Source organism: Oncorhynchus keta, chromosome 11 (assembly GCF_023373465.1).
Source record: "Oncorhynchus keta strain PuntledgeMale-10-30-2019 chromosome 11, Oket_V2, whole genome shotgun sequence".
NCBI classification, from domain to species: Eukaryota; Metazoa; Chordata; class Actinopteri; order Salmoniformes; family Salmonidae; genus Oncorhynchus; species Oncorhynchus keta.
Genome location: NC_068431.1, coordinates 44044355 through 44063339, shown reverse-complemented (window position 1 = coordinate 44063339; position 18985 = coordinate 44044355). Strand labels below are relative to the sequence as shown.

Sequence of the window (18985 nt, the reverse complement as noted above, 5' to 3'; positions counted from 1 at the left end):
CAGGATGATCAGTGGATTGGGTGGATATATAATGCGAATGTCTAGTAACCCAAAGGTTGCATGTTCAAATCTCATCACAGAAAACTTTAGCATTTTAGCTAATTAACAACTTTGTAACTACTTACTACATTTTTTTAATAGCTATTTTGGAACTACTTGGCATGTTAGCTAAGTCTTCCCCTAACCTTAACACTTTAACCTAATCCTGACCTTAACCATTTAACCTAAATCCTAACCCCTAGCCTACTAACATTAGTAACAACAAATTGGGATTCGTAACAAATAATATGTATTGCAAATTCGTAACATGAACGAATTGCAAATCAGAATATATCATACGAATTGTAGACTAATTTGTAACATATCATATGAATTGTAATTTGAATCTTTACAAATTAATACATACCATACTAAACGTAACATATACTAATTTGAGCGTCCCAGGTTTGTGTTTACTTATATAACCATACCAAATGTAACATATTATACTATTCCCAGTGTCCCAGATTTACGTTCACTATGTTATGTCTAGTCTGTGTGACCAGTCTAGATGTCTGAACCACTTTTAATTTTCCTCGGTGTCTGCTAACTCACTGGGTTCTCTGAAAGTCGCATTGCCATTGCTCGATTTACTAGGTATTGCTATGACTGACGTTTTCTGTAATCTGTTCCCCTTTCTACTCCGCCTTCGCCTCTGTCCTGCCAAGTGGTCTCGTCTCCCGCGGGACACACCTATATCATCACTGGGATTACACCGGCCGTGTGCCGCCTCCCCTTCCCCGCCACTACTCCTCTCATGCCCCGCTCTCACTCCCCGAATAGACTTTCCGTGATACTAGGAATTGCTGTTTTTCTGAACGACTATACGTGACAAATTAACATAGATTGTCGGACAAAGAAAAGTGATATACAGAAGAAAGAAAATAAGACAATGGGAACTAATGGACAATGGCAATACAAGTGCAACTGAGTTCTGCGTGTAAAATAAGCCTATTTTACAATTTTCTCATAGAAGCATTGTAGGCATAGCTGTAGAAACATACTAAGTTTTTTAAAAAGGAGGCAAACCTGCGAAAAATCCTATTTCGCCAAACACCTGTCATGATTTCAGAGAATTGAACAAACTGGACATACCCAGCGCGCATTCGCTCAAATTTTGGCTACATGATACCATTTTTGCAGAGCAAACCCATTCCCCTCCGCCAGCATTCTAACCGATGTGCTCGGCATGCTCTGTTGATGCCCGCAGGAATTACCGCAGGAGTTGTTGCAGTCCCCCAAACCCTTCTCAAACGAACGGATTACAGACAGCACCAGCTAGAGATCCTCGGTAACGGTGCCTGACTTTTGCTGGCCGGGTAGCTGCGCGGGACGAGAGATGAGTTCCCTCCTCTCTACACTAGTCATGTTGTAAGTTAAATGTGCAGTAACCCTTGATGCGCAACCTACGGTTTTCTGGAGAGAAATGAATGGAGGTATTGTGTGTGTGTGTCAGCGCACATGTTTCTCTTCATGCATGCTCTGACCATCAGTCCAGCACAGCAGGTGTGGTGTTTCGTACACCATCATATAGGGTGTATGTTCTCCTTTACCCATTGTAATAATGAAAAACTATTTTCTGAACAGCTAACTGAAATAGAAATGCCATCTGTTTTTCCAATACCAAGTGGTGGTGGAATCTTTTATTTTGTTATCAGTACAATTCCTCTGAGGCTGTTCCACATGGTAGCATATTGCTCCTCTGGCCACTCAACCATGTCCCATGACCCAGACACCTCTTTTCATTCTCCCCAGACTGAAAGACCAGACATTTGTCACTGGAAGAAGGTCTGCTAACGGGTTATGAATGAATGAGTGGATGTACAGTATGACTGTGCCTTATTGGTGTCTTTGATGGGTGTCTGTGTTTAACAGGATCATGTGATTCGTGAAGGGGATTATCAGCAATTAGCTCTTCCCCAAATTAGGGCATCAATCCACTTTAACCAAACCTAAAGCAATTCTGCCAGACTCGTTAACGAATCTTACATTTACAATGACAAATTTACCTTTAAAGTGTCCCTGTCACCCCCTTGTATCTCTCAAACTTACTCTCCACTTGGTCAGATTTTTACAGAGGTTTCATCTGAGGTAACACAGAAGTAGAACAAAAGTAGCATTGGAGCCCAGACATCTGTGTGTGCTTTGGGCCAGCTGTAGGCTGCGTTCCAGGCATCCCTACATCTGGACAGCACAGGGGGTATGGGGTCCCCTAATGAGCACAAGGCCAGGGGGTACAGGAAGATATGAAAGAACACTCTCTACTGCTAACGTGTCTGCTAATGTTTCTCCTGCTCTTCCCTCTCTTTATTTAAGATGGAGGTCAGCCTTATTTGTGTGCTGTAATCTATGTATCTATGCATGTGCTGTGTGTGCTGTATTTATACAGGGAGCGATAAGAGATTGAAGTGCTTAGATAGATGGCTGGACGGATTAGTGAATATTGATATCCTATTAGCTCATCATAGATATGAGCTGAGCTCAGCAGCTGTCCCTAGAGAGAGACAGCATGGCCACTGTCTGTTGCTGTGATGGTTTTATCTAGAAATGACCTTTTTTGGAGGCATAGAGACGGGTTTAAAATTGGTGGTGGAGACAGAAAAGAGGCAGGAGTGTGGCAGACAGACTACTTTTGTATTATTTTGGGATGCAAAAATACCACATGTAATCTCAATGCAGATCCATTCTCCCCTTCTCTCAGATCTGTCCAGGCTTTACTGGTGGTCTGCAGCCCCCTGCAGGTAAATGTGTGTATACAATTGTATCCATTATGTTTTCTAATATTCCATTCTGAATAAAGTCTCTCATTCTAACCACATGCCTGTCTGTTTTGTGGTGGCACAGGTCTTAGCGCATGACCATGTTAATTTCAGCGTATACGTGGAGAATCAGACACGGGGTCGAGACGCCATGAGTCGCCGGCAGCACAGAGTGTACCAGCTGTACAGCAGGACAAGTGGCAAACACGTGCAGGTGATGGGGAGGAGAATCAGTGCCAAGGGAGACGATGGGGATAAATATGGTAAGATATAGTACTACTACTTCCTACAATATACAGACCACTCCAATACAAATCAGAATCAACAAGCAATCATTTCCTCTATGTTATCATACCTACAGTACATGGCCCTCAAAATCATGAAGTAGCAACCGGCCAGACGAGCCTATGACACACAGAGAGAAATAGAAAGATGGCGCAGCGGTTTCTGTGTGGTAGACTCAGTCCCGATATCGATAAGGTCATCGATTTCCCATTTACCCCGCTATGTTGCTTTGTTGTAGGGGGATGGAGGGGGGTTTGGGTAGTGAGAGGGAGACTAATGTTATTGATTTGGTTTGACCTCTGTATTGTGGCTACATCTATGAACTAATTGCATGTAACAATCCCCCCCATCCCGTCCTATGTGCTCAATATCTATGCCCTTTCCCACATGACAAAATATTACAGTTTACTATATAATACTACAGTACTTTATGTATAATTCTGTAGTAAACTGTACTATACTGTAGAATCCTATACTCCACACTGTAGTATCCCTCGATCATGTGTAGTACTTACTATGTAATTTCGTAGTATACTGTAGAATACTATATTTCACACTGTAATATCCCTCAAACACATATAGAACTTACCATATAATGTTGTAGTATACTATACTACACACTGTAGTAGCCCTCAATTATGTAGTGCTTACTATATAATTCTGTAGTATAATGTAAAATACTATAGTACACACTGAAGTGTCCCTCAATCATGTGTGGGTCATTCCACGAAAAGGGTGCCTTTTCATGGAAGTAGAAATTATGCACCAATATTTAATTTGAAAAGGCCTGTTATATTCAATGAAGTGCACTTTAATATAGACCAAATAGAGAATAAAGTACATTTTTAATATGAACAAAGGCTTTCTAAAGTGCCAAAATCCAGTATTTTGACACGTCCCTTCGTCAACCCTGTGTCACTTCTAGGACGATTTCAACCCACTTAATCCCGAAAATGTATCCACGTTTCACCATCATTCTAAATGCCTAGTTATTTTTCTGCTTTGACAAAGTCATTTCTTAATATTATTATTTATATTCATAATATTAGTGACGCATTTACATCTGTCCCTCATGTTAAGGCCAACCCTTTTATGCAAACAATTTACCCCTTTAAAATAATGGACCATTCCACCAAGTTAAATTATTCACAGCAGGTGACATCATTTGGGTCTTCTGAACAGCATGGTGGAAAAGGAAGGAAGTCTTCTCTCTCTTTTTGGTCTATTTATAATTGTTTTATCATCTTTGACTGAGATGGTCGAGCTTAACACATCAACCCTGTAAACTCAATTCACGTTAGGGAAACTTGAATTTGATTTATCTTTCATCATGCTCTTCACCACATGGGGAGTAATGGCCAATCTTCACCTAAAACCTGTTATCGTCAACCCTGTTAGAGGCCCAACGGTAACTTTATCAGGTTGATATTATATGTGAATTCATTTGTACAAGGGATACTAGATCAATGAGAAATTATTAGATTTATCTCAAAGATGAGTTTAATAAATATTAGTTAGGCAGTTACATAAGTGTCTGTAACAGGGTTGACAGTGTGGTTCAAGTGCAGATAAAATGCTCTTAGTTCATAGGATTTTAATGCCTGAGATGGGGAAAAAGTATTTTTCCGTAGGCTAAAATATATTTAATTTCTTAAAAGTTTGCATGTATCCAAAAGACACCCATTTCGTGGAACTTAGTAATGCTTAGTATAGAATTGTGTAGTATACTGTAGAATACTATTGTACATTTTTATTTTTATTTTATTTCACCTTTATTTAACCAGGTAGGCAAATACTGCAGTATTATCCACAAAAAACAATGTAGTAAATACTACAGTAATGTCCACAAAAACACTAGTCTGCAAAAATACTGCAGTTTTTTAACAATAGTAGTACTACAGTATTTCATTTGCATATACCCCACCCATTCCCCTCCCACATATTCCAATTTGTGCCACTCACAAGTGAGACACCTACATGCCAAGTATATACCATATATTGTGTTCCCTACAGGTTATAGAAAAGAGCAGAAACTCTGAACTATCCATTCATACTCCAGTCTTACCGACAGTGTATGACTATTTTAGTATTTATCCAGCAAGTTTCCTCAAGGAGAAAGCCCCCACTTCTGTGTCAAAGACAACACAACAAACACACTATAATGTGCATACTACATTAAAGTCCACAAAAACATTTCAGTGAATACTACAGTACATAAATATAGTAATACTACAGTATTCGTGCCATACTATAGCATTTTGTCATGTGGGCTCTTACAATCTGTATTTTTGTGCCTCTGTCTCTTTCCAAGCCCAGCTTGTTGTGGAGGCTGATACTTTTGGAAGTCAGGTGAGAATCCGTGGTAAAGAGACCAACTTCTACCTGTGCATGAACCATCGAGGCAAGCTTGTGGGGAAGGTGAGACAAACGCAATTCTAATTCTGACTCTTGCTGCATGTTCCTTTTAATGTATACATTTAAACAACCTGGAGTTATTCACTTTGCATCTCATATTGACACTACCAGTGCTTGACTTGGGCAGGAGCTTGCTGGAGCGGAGTTCCGGCCCCTCAACATGTCTACTGCTTGAGCTCCTGTTCCTTTTATAGAATATTAGCTCAAAAGTATTGTTGAACCCCTGCACCTAAATATAGTTTTGGCAGCCAAAATGAGTGCCGGCACATATTTCAGTCCAAGTCAGACACTGGAAATGATCATATATATGTGTGTGTATTCCAGAAGGCTAGTAATCGCAGTGCAGACTGTGTCTTCGTTGAGATGGTGTTGGAGAACCACTATACAGCTCTGATGTCAGCACGCTATACGGGCTGGTACGTGGGCTTCACCAAGAGGGGGCGCCCCAGGAGAGGCCCTCAGACACTGCCCAACCAGCAGGACGTTCACTTCATGAAGCGCCTGCCCCCCGGGGAGCAGCCCGACCTGCAGCCTTTCCGCTTCACCACAGTCAGCAAGAGAAGCAAGAAAGTGAGAGGGACCCGACCCACAGCCACGACAGCACCTACATAGTCAATGCCACACAACATACCCAAATGACTCGACAACTGTCCTCCCGTGTGAATTGAATGTAAGGAGTTTGCTGGGCTGAACCCAGGTAAAGACCTAAGTAAGTGGTGCATAGTACAATATGTGCATCTAAAGACTTGGAGCTAAACAATCTGACCACATCAGGGAAGATGTTGTCCTTGCCTGTTTCCTCCCCATTCCAGAGACAGTGTTGTCTCAAAGACTGTTGAATTACAATGTACATTGCCAACCATTCTAGTTAGGCCACAGAAGACAGCTGTACTCAGTGTTTGTTTCCAGAGGCACTAAAGTTGAGCTACCAAAGACGACTGAACCATAGCGTTTAATAGCGAATATCCGTGTTTTCAACATCCCAAAGACAACTGGTCAACTGTTCAGTACCAAACACCCGAACCACCAAAGGCGACTGTAGCGTGTACCCAACACAGAGGGACAGTCAAGGTTTCTCAATGCATTATTTGTATGTTTTGTCTTCATGTGACTTAGGAGCTACTGTTCCTGCCTTTTCACTCAATACAGAAAGCTGCTGTAACATAGTATAAGTACACGATCTTCAGTCTGTCTCGTATGGAAATATTTAAGAATTGTTGAAACTATATGCGTTTTATTACCATTGTTATTACAATTATTTATTTAACTTGATGGTATGATAGCCCTTTTAGACCAATGGTATTGCCAAATAGAATACAAACATATGGTCCTAAACTGTTACCGGTTTGCGATACTGTGAGATACTCATTATCAATATGCTAATCCACAATTGTTTTTCTCTAAAAGAAATGTAAATACTCCGTGTTTGTGGACCATACAGGAAATAACTCATAACCTAACCTTGACATTGCAGGCACCATACTCTTGGTCATTGAAGTTCCATAAAAAAAAAGTACAAGTGCCATCTAGTGGTCACTGGAAATGGGAGCATCTGCACAGAACATGTGCCAAACCACAGTCCACTGATTTATCCCTTGGAAAACAATCTGAGCCTTTAGTGACCTTCAATGGAATGCAGCTGCCAATACATGGAATCAATTCTGATCAGGTTAAGAGTTGAAAACTGAATGTGAAAATTAGCCAAATAACATGCAGGGAATATCTACACAAACATATCTGAATGTATCTAGTTGTGAGGAGTACAGCCCTTTCATAACTGGATCAAGGCCTCAGCCACACTCATAACCATGTCATTTCCTGCAGCTGGGATGTCTTTCCCAGGCAGGCAGCCTGCACAGCTCAGACATGTGGGCACTAGTACGGAGGAGGGCGGGGCAGGAGGTAGTTTCTCACTGCCCAACACCATGAAACATTTTCTTCAGAGAATGGGCTGGACGTGTGTGTGGAGGAATGTGGGTTCCAGTGCATTACTGCATTCCTGATCACCCTTTCTGGGTACCAGCATTCCGTCTGCAGACAGACTTTGATCCTCCCCTCGATACACTACACACACACACTTTCCAAACACCACACACACACTTTCCAAACACCAATTCGGAGTTAATAATATATCCTAAATTCTCTAGTTTGCCAATTTCCAGAGCCACACTCATTAAACCAAAAAATGTGAAACACACAACACGTCCTGCTGGTCATTTTCAGACCAGGCCTCCCTCTCTATATCAAGATTATATTTAATAGACTAGCAATGGGAGGTTCACTTCAAATGAGTGGTGGTTTGGTCTGTACATACAGTACCGATGGCATAGATGCATGATACTGAACAAGTACATTACTCACACTCTGGTTTACACTCCTTCACATTCAAGTACTTTATTCTTATTCATGTTTTTTTTTTCCCTTTTAAAAAAATCTTTTCAATATACAACACCATTTTAGACAAGACAATTCTGTTTACAACTAATTTCGGCTCAGTAAGGGGTCATTCAGAACCTAGACAGGCAGCAAGGGGGGACAGAACAGGACAGAGAGTAAGTGAAAGACGAACCGAGGGTAGAGAACTAAGTATGAGAGGGGGTGAATTTGAGAGGGGTTTGGAGAGAAATTCTTAGTACACTAATAAAACTAATTTAATTGGGTCAAAAATAAAAAAAATATATAGAAAAACTTAAAATAGGTCACTAGCACACTTGTCCCATCACTTATCCATGCAGTACTGTCTTCAGGGAAAGAGGGGAAAAAAAAAAAAAAATCAGCTCTCTTCCACAATTTTTTTTTTACCAAACTAAATCAGAAAATAACAAGATAGATATGTCCTTGGTGCCCAAAGGGGCGGGCCTGAGGCATCTGTCACTCAGTCTGGATGAAGAGCCCCGTTGAGTTGAGCCCCGGCCCTGCCTCCTTCCTTCCTTCCTTTCCTCCCCAGGGCATCTTTAACAGGCCGTTTCCAACCCTCTTTCTCCTTTCCTCCAGCCATTCAGTTCAGATTCCTTCATGTCCATGTCTGTTACTCGGTCTTGGGTGACCAGAGTAAGGAGAGTTGGGCCTTAAGAGTGTGACCTAGTAGACTCCGCTTTGTGTGCATGTTTGTGTGCGATTTGGTTGGGGTGGGGGGGGTGTAAGGGGCAATGTGTTTGAGCACCGAAGGCCCGATGAGGGCGGGACGACCCCTCCACACGAACACCAGGAGGACAGAGATGATGCAGCAAGGATGGAGTGGGAAGTGACCTCTGACCCTGGCACATTGACTTGGCCATTAGGACTGTCCCCGCACACACATCACATTCCACCGGGCCTGCCATGCAGAGAGAAAGACACATTCAACACACTATGCAAGTAATCCTGTAGATGTGTTCAATTTAGGTCAGGAGTCCCACCTCCAAGCAAAGAATGAAGTGTGAGTTGTAAATGAGCTGCAGTGCTTACCCCACCCTTTGGTAGAGTTAAAAGAAAAAGGGTGGGAGGCTTAAAGATTGAGTCGGCAATGCAGAAAGTAAACAGCAATTTCAGGTCAACTGAAGCCCACCCATATGCACAGTGTGCAGCGTCTTGCATTGCAATCCTACTTCCACTATTGATCCTGTACAGGTGTCACTTAATTTATTTGCCTTTAGGAAAAAGTGTGTGGGGGGGGGGGATGATGAATCAAATATTTGTTTTTGTATGAATCTGGCCTGCAAAATAGACGTGTGCTTGCTTACTTATCTTAACTACCGAAAAGCCACACAATTTGAATCAGAGCATCTTGTTCATTAAAAATATCACTTTAGTTTGTTGTATTCATTCCTATTGTGTGTAAGTTCTGGTGAGGGTATGCAGGCGCATACTCCTGACAGTGTGTGAGAGTCGTGTGTACCTGCTATCTAGAGATGTATGTATACGTGCGAGAGGGCGACCTGCCCTCAGTCTGTCCATTGGTCGACACGTTCAGGAAGTCCCAGATGAGGATAGTGTCGTCATGGGAACTGCTGATGATCTGGAATTCATCAAACTGTAGCCGGAATACACGCCCAGAATGCTCCTGAAAGACCGTCAAATTCATCAGTATCCTTTAGAATAACCATCATCTCCACCATCATGCTCTAGATCCAAGCTAAACTCACCACCAGTGTGCGCAGACAGAGGGTGCTGGCAGGGGCACGAGGGTCCAGAGCAGCTTGTAAGTCCCATACTTTGATTTTACTACAAAGGAACAGCACAGGCGCGCACACCCTCTTAACATCATAATGGAAACAACACAGTATTCAAGTCTCGTCAGTGGATACGCTGGAGGACCTCATACTCCGGCCTATAAAAGTTTGACTAGCAGCCTAACAAATTCACTCTGATTAACAGGCAGAGGCCAGGATTGGGGGGAAATCAGGAGTCTGAGATCAGCAGTGAGAGAATAACAAGGATTAACAGAGGTCAAGTGCAGGATTAGAGTGAGGGAATAAAGCCATTAACAGTCAGATCTCCATTAGTAGTGAGAGATCAGCTCAGCCACCGTGAGATGAACCCTCCCTTACCCATCGTAGGCGCCACTAACGATCCTTTTGTTGTCGAAGCGAATGCAACGGACCAACTCCTCATGGCCTTCCAATACCCGCAAACATGCCCCGCACTCAATATCCCACAACCTGAGGAGAGAGAATCCGTGTTAGTTTAGTAACATCATGACAAAGCACGTTTCATCTCCCGGTTACAGATTCTATAAATATAGACCAGTAAGAAACACCCAGAAGAATATTCCACCCTCAAACACACACACTCACCGGATAGTGTTGTCCGAGGAGCCACTGACCACTAGTCGGTCTCTGTACTGCAGACAGGCAATGCCTCTCTTATGGCCATTCAGCGTACGTACAAACTCGCACGTGCTGGTGCTCCACACCTGGAGGGGCGCCAAGACAAAAACCAAACACCACCCAGAGGTCAACACACAAAAAAAAGAGGCATTTAGCCTAAATAATCCTTCATGTCAACACTAACAGTTGTTACTTTTGAAATCTCTTCCTTCCTGTTTTCTTTCATTAGAATGCTTCTGTACTAGACCGGACAATGAAGCTGCTGAGAACAGTCTGCAGCCAGAGCTATAATCCAGCTGTACACCTCTGTCTTCACACACACACACGTGTCAGAGGGTGACACTGTGCAGCTGCATGAAAACATGAATGTAAACACAAAGGTATAACAGTGATACACATTTAGGGGTGTCAAGTAACACTCCCTCTCCCAAACACAGATATTGCAGTCTGCCGTCCCTCCCTTATTACTTGGGGAATGTTTTCAGAGAGCTGGGGCGTAGTGTGCGGGAGACGGCTCGGTACGGAATGCCTTGGCCCGTCTCCCAGGGCGATGGGTGGGCTAGCCAGGGTCTCTTTGTTCCTGGAATCCTGGCTGCCCACAAATCCACCGTCTGGAATACGGGGAGGTACTGGGGATGAGACTGGGGTTGGGGCTGAGACTAGACAGACATGCAGGTCCACAGTTTAACCCCAGGAAGAGACAAGACGTCAGCTCTGGACTCTGGGTTCAGTCAGTGCTTCCCACAGCAGGCCTCACACTCTGGGCTAACTCAAGCTCTATGCTGCCCTCCACTGGACACGTTGCACAACTGAACTCAACCAGAATGAGAGGATTTGTTAGGTTTGGGTAGGGGACACTTGATAGGTGTGGCTGGCTTGTATTTTGCATTTCAAGTATCTTCTGTGAATGAACAATGACAAGCAATGGTGGGGAAGATAAGTAGCTTTTGATTAAAACCACCATGGTCATGCAGAACAGGGGGAGAGAACTGAAGCCACTCATTTATCATTCTAGCTCACAGGAAGATAAACACACACACACACACACAAGCCAAGAAATCAAAGCTGATTGAGCATTTAGTAGATTCTGCTAAAGCAATGTATAGTCATTCCTTTTGTGTGGTTCAGTGTGCTGAATGATCATTCAGACAGACATGAACCAAGTTGATGCCAAATGGTTGTCTTTGCAAGATCTGCAACATCCACAGGCAGAAGATCTCTACAGCAAATAAGGAAACACTTATTTTTTTATAATAGACTTTTAAGATCAGGATCCAGTGTGTTGGACATGCTAAGAATGTCTCAAGAAAGGATCCCTAAAAAGTTGCTCTCTGGAAAATACAAGGCAGGCAGACCAAAGACAACATGGCGACAGACTGGTGGCTGAGCTGGATCTCTCATGGGACAGGACCCAAGCTACGGCAAAAAGACTATAGTGGCAGAGGTTGCTGCGGCCTTAGTCTTCTTTGGCCCTAGTGGGATCTAAGTTAGTAAGTCTTGTGCCACTGCAAAAGTACTAGAACATATGCTTGTTGAGATGTTGCCATGCTTGAGGCTCTCGTGAGTTGACCTTAGGTCATCGGGGCAAACTTGCCTTGATGGTACGGTCACCGGACGCTGACACGATGTACTTGTCGTCAAAGTCCACCACGTTGACCGCTGCTCTATGGCCGACCAGCACGCGGCGCAGACTGATGTCTGTGGGCGAGGCCATGTCCCACACGGCGATGGAACGGTCCTTCGAGCACGTCACCATCAGACCGTTACAGAACCGCAAGTGGAGAACCGCCTCGTTGTGGTGGATCAGAGTGTTCAGCACCTCCCCAGTGTTCACATCCCACACCCTGAGACACCGAGAGAGATCATCAATATCCGTCAAACGCAACATATCACATGCCTCTCGAATTAAATAAGCTTTGGAGCTTCCTGGAGCATGGGTAAGAGGGCAGAGCGGGAGAGGAGTTGCTGACCTGACGGTGGAGTCTGAGGACCCGGTGACGATGACCCTCTCATCATACTGCAGACACAACACTGAACCTGTATGACCCGTCAAGATCTTCAGACACTCCAGAGACTGCTTGTCCCAGATCTGCACAGAAACAGAGGGGGAGAAATTCACACAAAAATAATATTTATCAAACTAAATGTACTATGCGTTACATTGACACATTGCAAGAAGCTTTCTTGTTATACAATATCCATATTTAGAAATCGTTTATTCAAAATATCCAGTAGACTTTAGATTACACCCCCCCCCCCGCTCCTCAATCAACATCAAACAAGAATGCCGACCTTGATGGAGTTGTCTCTGAGGCCGCTGATGATCTTGTCGTCGTCATACTGCAGACAGTAAACCCCCTTACTGTTCTCTGAGCGACACTGGATCCGCTGCAGATTGTGCCGACCACACCTCCAGTTGGCCTCAATTGTCTAAAGAGAGCCGGGGGGGGGGTTAGTGAATGGGAAACACAGGAATGATCAGTGAGAAGAGAGGGAGGTTGGAGGGGACAAGGGGAGCAGCAGAGACACTCACCTCTATGTCCTGGATGATTTTGGGGTACAGGGAGCGGTAGTAGGAGTTTGGTGGGACTTCTGTGGTTCGATTCTTGAACAGGTACTTTTCCCTAGAAGAGAGAACACATTCACAATTATTTAATTTATTTTAAACGACCAAATATATTCATCTCCACAACATCAATTGTCTTTTCCTAAGGTGAAGTTGCTTGGATACATTCTATTATGTCGATTGTTGAGAACAGTTATTGATCCATTCTACTGGTGATCTGAATGAAACTCATTGCAATTCAGGGTGGCCCAGGCCGGTGATCCCAGTCTATACTCACCACTGGTGCCTCTCTGACAGGCCTTTCCAGAGGGGGTCTGTACGGACCATACGCTCTATGAGTTTCTTCCACAGCATGCCCTCCGAGATGACCCTCTGCCACTCCTTACACACCAGCTCTGCCGAGCACAGCGAGCGCGCGTCCAGGAAGGACAGGATGTTCTCCGCTATGTGGTCCAGACCCTGAGCTAGAACCACAAGGAGTAGAAGTACTCATGTAATTGTGAATGTGTGGATGAACTGAGCCTGGGTGTGTTCATTAGTCAGATGCCGCAGCAAACAATTGCAAAATGTTTAGCCTAATGAAAAGGTTTTGCCCACGTAAATGAGTTTATTGGACAAATCCAGGTAGGTCCCTACCGGTTTCAATAGCTTCAGTTTGGTTCCTAGTCAATATACACCTCTCTAAAGTGGTTTCCTTTGGAGTATTTACTGGTGGCGAGGTAGAAGTTATTGGTTGTGGTATATTCCGTATAAGCGCACTCATTTTAGGGATGTAACAAATGGACAGTTGTGTTTAAAAACAGACATTTTTGTATCAGTTTACCGTTAAAATGATGAGAAAATGCCCAAATTCCACTTCAATTCAAAATGCAGAGTAAGGGCCTTATTTCATATGGCCGGGCAATGAAGTTTTATCTACCAAGGTCATATGGTTGTCTAAGGGTACACTACGACTTTTTAAATGCCGACATGAAACCTTCTCTAAAGATAGTTTCAGAGTGCCCCTGAAGTGGGATTTTCTCTGTAAAGGAATGACGCTTCTGAAGCAGGACTCACATCCATCACCAGGAGACCATAACTATCAAACAACCGAGCTGCCTGCGCGTAGCCTGCCTGCACGCAGACCACTGACTCCTAAAAAAAGTACTTTAAGGTTTGTTAAATACCGTGACTTACCAAGGCGTTTAGTAGAAAGAAAACATCTTCCGCTATACTGAGACTGTTCTCGGAAGAACGGCAACTAATCAAACACACGCATCTTTCATAGCGAGGTAGCAAGGGACGGAGAGAGAGGGGAGGGGCACAGTACAGGCAGGTCGGCCACTTGGCAGGCAGAGTCAGAACAGAGCACTAGGCCCATCTATCGGCATTCAAAAGCTGTAGCTCGCAATGGCATGCTCCATTTTGACATTTCTTGGCTGGCAGGGCATATGATCAATGAATAGACAAGGATATTATACACGCAACAGAACGAAGCCTGAACACACAATCGCATCATTAGCAAAGAGAAAAAGCAGGTGGGCCAGCTGCACTGATTTAAAATGTCTGAAAATAATATTTAAAAAAAGACATCATTTTTCCATTTGTGATTTTTCTTAACATTAAAGGATCCCAATTTTGTTTAAACATTTTCGCATTCACCCCCCTAATATAATACATGACGAGGCGTGAACCATACCTGGCAGTGCAGTGATGAAGTCCCTTTGGAGCATGGGTTTGAGGTAGGAGTTGATGTGGCCGTGTTGGTAGTGGCACATGCGTGAAATCAGGTGTTCCACAAACTCCACCTGGTCAGCCTCAGACCACTGGTCGAACAGCTGGATGCACACGTCCTTCTCCTTCTCATAGTTCCCTTCCGATGGCCGCTTCCTTAAGCCCGTCATCGGACCATTGGTGATCGTCTGAACACAGAAATGGAAGGGTTATAAACCATCAGTCCACAGTGGTGTGTACTGTAAAAATGTATGGACTCTGAGCTTCAGTCGACATGGATCTCTTGTTAAATGAGGGACGGACTTTGGGCCTTGATAAAGCTAGTCAGTGTACAGAACTCCATGGGCCAGTTTCCCGGACAATCTCTATTGAGTGTTCTTTTTAAGTCCAGTACTAGAATGAATGTACAGTTGAAGTCGGAAGTTTACATACACCTTAGCCAAATACATTTAAACTCAGTTTCACAATTCCTGATCTTTAATCCTAGTAAAAATTCCCCGTCTTAGGTCAATTAGGATCACTATTTTATTTTAAGAACGTAAAATGTCAGAATAATAGTAGAGAGAATTATTTATTTCAGCTTTTAATTCTTTCATCACATTCCCAGTGTGTCAGAAGTTAACATACACTCAATTAGTATTTGGTAGCATTGCCTTTAAATTGTTTAACTTGGGTCAAACCTTTTGGGTAGCCTTCCGCAAGCTTCCCACAATAAGTTGGGTGAATTTTGGCCCATTCCTCCTGACAGAGCTGGTGTAACAGAGTCAGGTTTGTAGGCCTCCTTGCTCGCACAAGCCTTTTCTGTTCTACCCACACATTTTCTAATGGGATTGAGGTCAGGGCTTTGTGATGGCCACTTCAATACCTTGACTTTGCTGTACTTAAGCAATTTTGCCACAACTTTGGAAGTCTGCTTGGGGTCATTGTCCATTTGGAAGACCTATTTGCGACCAAGCTTAAACTTCCTGACTGTTGTCTTGAGATGTTGCTTCAATATATCCATGTAATTTTCCTGCCTCAATGCGATCTATTTTGTGAAGTGCACCAGTCCCCCCTGCAGCAAAGCACCCCCACACATGATGCTGCCACCCCCGTGCTTCACGGTTGGGATGGTGTTCTTTGGCTTGCAATTCTCCCCCTTTTTTCTCTAAATATAACAATGGTCATCATTGCCAAAAAGTAAAAGTTTTGTTTCATCAGACCAGAGGACATTTCTCCAAAAAGTAAAATCTTTGTCCCCATGTGCAGTTGCAAACCGTAGTCTGGCTATATGGCGGTTTTGGAGCGGTGGTTTCTTCCTTGCTGAGCGGCCTTTCAGGTTATGTCAATATAGGACTCGTTTTACTGTGGATATAGATACTTATGCACCGGTTTCCTCCAGCATCTTCAAAGGGTCCTTTGCTGTTGTTCTGGGATTGATTTGCACTTTTAGCACCAAAGTACTTTCACCTCTAGGAGACAGAACAAGTTTCCTTCCTGAGCGGTATGATGGCTGCGTGGTCCCAAAGCGTTATTACTTGCGTACTATAGTTTGTACAGATGAACGTGGAACGTTCAGGCGTTTGGAAATTGCTCCCAAGGATGAACCAGACTTGGACTTGTCTTAGCTGATTTCTTTTGATTTTCCCATGATGTCAAGCAAAGAGGCGCCGAGTTTGAAGGTAGGCCTTGAAATACATCCACAGGTACACCTCCAATTTGACTCAAATAATGTCAATTAACCCATCAGACCAGGCCATGACATAATTTTATGGAATTTTCCAAGCTGTTTAAAGAAACAGTCAACTTAGTGTATGTAAACATTTGACCCACTGGAATTGCGCTACAGTGAATTATAAGTGAAATGATCTGTCTGTAAACAATTGTTGGAAAAATTACTTGTGTCATGCAAAGTAGATGTCCTAACCGACTTGCCAAAACTATAGTTTGATAACAAGAAATTTGTGGAGTGGTTGAAAAATGAGTTTTAAAATGACTCCAACCTAAGTGTGTGTAAACTTCCAACCTCAACTGTATGTCTGGGAAACTGGCTTTACATAATGAATCCGGCTTTGGTGTGTGGATTGCCTCTTCAAATTGCCATGACATTGTGCTCGGAGAAAGGTTTTTGATGACACTAGTCTGGCATTAGTACACACACCGTTTCACTGCCCACTGGAAACCACAACGAGATTGTCAATATAGATGGCACTATTGATGGCACAAGGCACACCTTAAAGATAATTGTGAAGACATAAAAAAGGGGAGATACGCTAACGGGTTATAAATGTGTTTTTTGGAGGTGGACAAGGCTAATATACTACCATTACACATCGGTGACTGTCTGGCCGTGGACCCATGGGTCTGTTGCCTCACCTTGAACACTATGATCTTCTTTGATGAGAGGTCATCTGTCTGAGAGTCCATGAAAGTGGTGTTCTGAGGGAGAGAGGCCATTGGTAAATCACGAGACATTATTCATTAACATAAACACACAGCCAGTCCAAACCTTCTGGCCCAAAATGTACAACATCCAATGTACCATGGGGGACCAATTACAATGCCAGCAGGCTTGTCATCATTTCTCATCTGAAGAAACAGTCAGTCAAAGTAAGCTAATTGTTTAAGCATGGGGGACTGGGTTCAACATTGATATGCATTAGGTATTAGCAGAGGCTTGGGTTTGAAGAGGGAGGGAGGGAGGAATCCATGGCTTGTCAACAGCTGCCCCTTATTCAGACCCGCAAAGCCATGTCAATCTGACATGTATTCAGAAGATTGACATGAAATCTGATAAAGAAATCAGACCTTATAGGGTTGGCTGTGAGAGGTGACACCAGATGGTATGATAATTCCATTTAAAACAGTCCCGGCTGTGTCTAAATGTGATCCGTCTTTGTGTCCTCCTAGGAGAATGTGGGTATGTTTGTTTGGGGCAACAGATTATCTACAACTGAACCTAAACACATGCAGCCATTTGTATTTAGCTGACATTACTCCTGCCTTTATCGACATTAAGTGATTGTGCCATATGCCACAAGCCTAGATTGGCACGCTTTGTCCAATACAGAAGCATAGGACTAGGATGCTAACGTTACTTTGCAAGACAGCCAGTGACCTATTATGTGATGGCAAATCTTTGCCCATATGTCACTGGCTAAGGTGACAAAACAGAGAACACTGTCTGGAACAAAATGCACCTATGTAGTAGCTAATCGGCTGACATAATCTACGGATGGCTAAATCAAAAATAGCGTCACGATAATAGTTACCCATCATAATTGTATCTAACATCACGCTCATTTCTGAACAGCTAACCTGACTACCTGGCCTTTTTGCCTGACGAGATTGTCATACTGACTTGTTAGCTAGCGTAGCGTTACCTACTCAGAAAATGTAGACAAAACTCCAGCTGTTTGCTTCGAACATATCAAACATAATTACTTGTTTATTACGCAAGCAACGTCAGCACTTCCTCTAAGCATCTCTTAACGCCACTGATTCACAATGACATAAACTCTAGTGTTCGGTAATGGACAGAGTGGGGAGTGCCTCTTTTAGCTAACGTTAGTTATACATATATTTATCTATGTGCGTGGTTGACAATCAGGGTAGTTATGCACCTAGTCGGCTAACAAGAAATCGTTACCCAATGGTTGGCGCTCAAGAAACAGTACACATTTATCGGAAACCTAACTTTGTTTAACCTGGAAAGCTTGTGGCTAACTTAGAGTCGGACAAATGGCGCAGCGGCGACGCAGTGAGATCCAATCGCCTAGCTAGTTCCTTTGCTAGTTAACTGGTTAGCATGTAAGTATTTAAAGACGGGGCCACTTCCCGGCCCTTTCCAGTACTAGCAGACTCACTCCTCGTCCTGTCGACCTCTACCATTCGGATGACAATCATTCACTTCCCAATCATTTCCAAAATCATTATGGTGTTACCTAGAATAATTACAAACATGAGCCACGGGTTAATGTTAGATCAGACATCGGGCCCTCCCTCTACTCGCTAGGTAGCGAACGGTACTACTCGCTAATGTTAGCTAGGCATATTCTATTTTGTATGTCATCTCGGCTCTCCCGTTTGTTCAAAATCGTTTCGATCGGTTCTACTCGAGTGTTAATACCATATTACGCACTCCGACATCGATATTATGGGGCAGAAAGTAATCATCCAATCCAAAACTCACCATCAGCTCCAACGTTTTGTCCTCCATCTCCGGCTCCATATTGTTGCTCCCCGAAACTCGCTCGCTGCGAAAATGGAAACCCAGCCCTGAGTCCGCGACGGGCCGCAGATCGTGTGACGTCACATAACACAACTGGACTGGGGTTTCGGGGGTGGGTTCACTGAAGCATAGACTTCCTTGGTTGGTCGAGAAATTATAAAGAAGGTATTGTCATTCTGTGGTTGGCGCT

General features: G+C 43.5%; 2 protein-coding genes across 3 annotated transcripts; one reads left to right on the top strand and one right to left on the bottom strand.

The window, feature by feature from the left end:
* The first annotated feature begins 606 nt into the window (after window positions 1–606).
* Window positions 607–6875, top strand: LOC118385979 (fibroblast growth factor 18-like). 2 transcript variants are annotated; one of them, XM_035773274.2, is made up of 5 exons: window positions 607–1410; window positions 2741–2780; window positions 2884–3061; window positions 5395–5501; window positions 5823–6875. In XM_035773274.2, exons 1-5 carry the CDS (start codon window positions 1379–1381, stop codon window positions 6108–6110), a joined length of 645 nt encoding a protein of 214 aa, XP_035629167.1. In that variant the 5' UTR covers window positions 607–1378; the 3' UTR covers window positions 6111–6875. The 2 variants fall into 2 exon arrangements, with proteins under 2 accessions (XP_035629167.1, XP_035629166.1); XM_035773273.2 differs by having other exon boundaries at window positions 2741–2786.
* A 991-nt stretch (window positions 6876–7866) lies between these two features.
* Window positions 7867–18985, bottom strand: LOC118385978 (F-box and WD repeat domain-containing 11-B-like). The gene is made up of 13 exons (XM_035773272.2): window positions 18757–18985; window positions 16941–17003; window positions 14551–14773; window positions 13150–13336; window positions 12840–12930; window positions 12599–12736; window positions 12277–12395; window positions 11901–12150; window positions 10274–10392; window positions 10028–10138; window positions 9623–9701; window positions 9376–9540; window positions 7867–8814 (listed from the first exon to the last, which is right to left on the bottom strand). The coding sequence occupies exons 1-12, from the start codon at window positions 18793–18795 to the stop codon at window positions 9379–9381; spliced, it is 1581 nt and encodes a 526-aa protein (XP_035629165.1). The 5' UTR covers window positions 18796–18985; the 3' UTR covers window positions 7867–8814; window positions 9376–9378.

What these genes read in the sequence shown, in the direction of transcription:
- LOC118385979 (XM_035773273.2), top strand. Translation starts at nt 1,379, where the DNA reads ATGAGTTCCCTCCTCTCTACACTAGTCATGTT. An exon ending in GCAGCCCCCTGCAGGTAAAT is followed by an intron (nt 2,787 to 2,883) that starts GTGTGTATACAA and finishes GTGGTGGCACAG; the next exon opens with GTCTTAGCGCATGACCATGT. An exon ending in AGACGATGGGGATAAATATG is followed by an intron (nt 3,062 to 5,394) that starts GTAAGATATAGT and finishes TCTCTTTCCAAG; the next exon opens with CCCAGCTTGTTGTGGAGGCT.
- LOC118385978 (XM_035773272.2), bottom strand. Translation starts at nt 18,795, where the DNA reads ATGGAGCCGGAGATGGAGGACAAAACGTTGGAGCTGATG. An exon ending in ACAAAACGTTGGAGCTGATG is followed by an intron (nt 17,004 to 18,756) that starts GTGAGTTTTGGA and finishes TCTCTCCCTCAG; the next exon opens with AACACCACTTTCATGGACTC. An exon ending in GTTAGTGGCGCCTACGATGG is followed by an intron (nt 9,702 to 10,027) that starts GTAAGGGAGGGT and finishes GTTCCTTTGTAG; the next exon opens with TAAAATCAAAGTATGGGACT.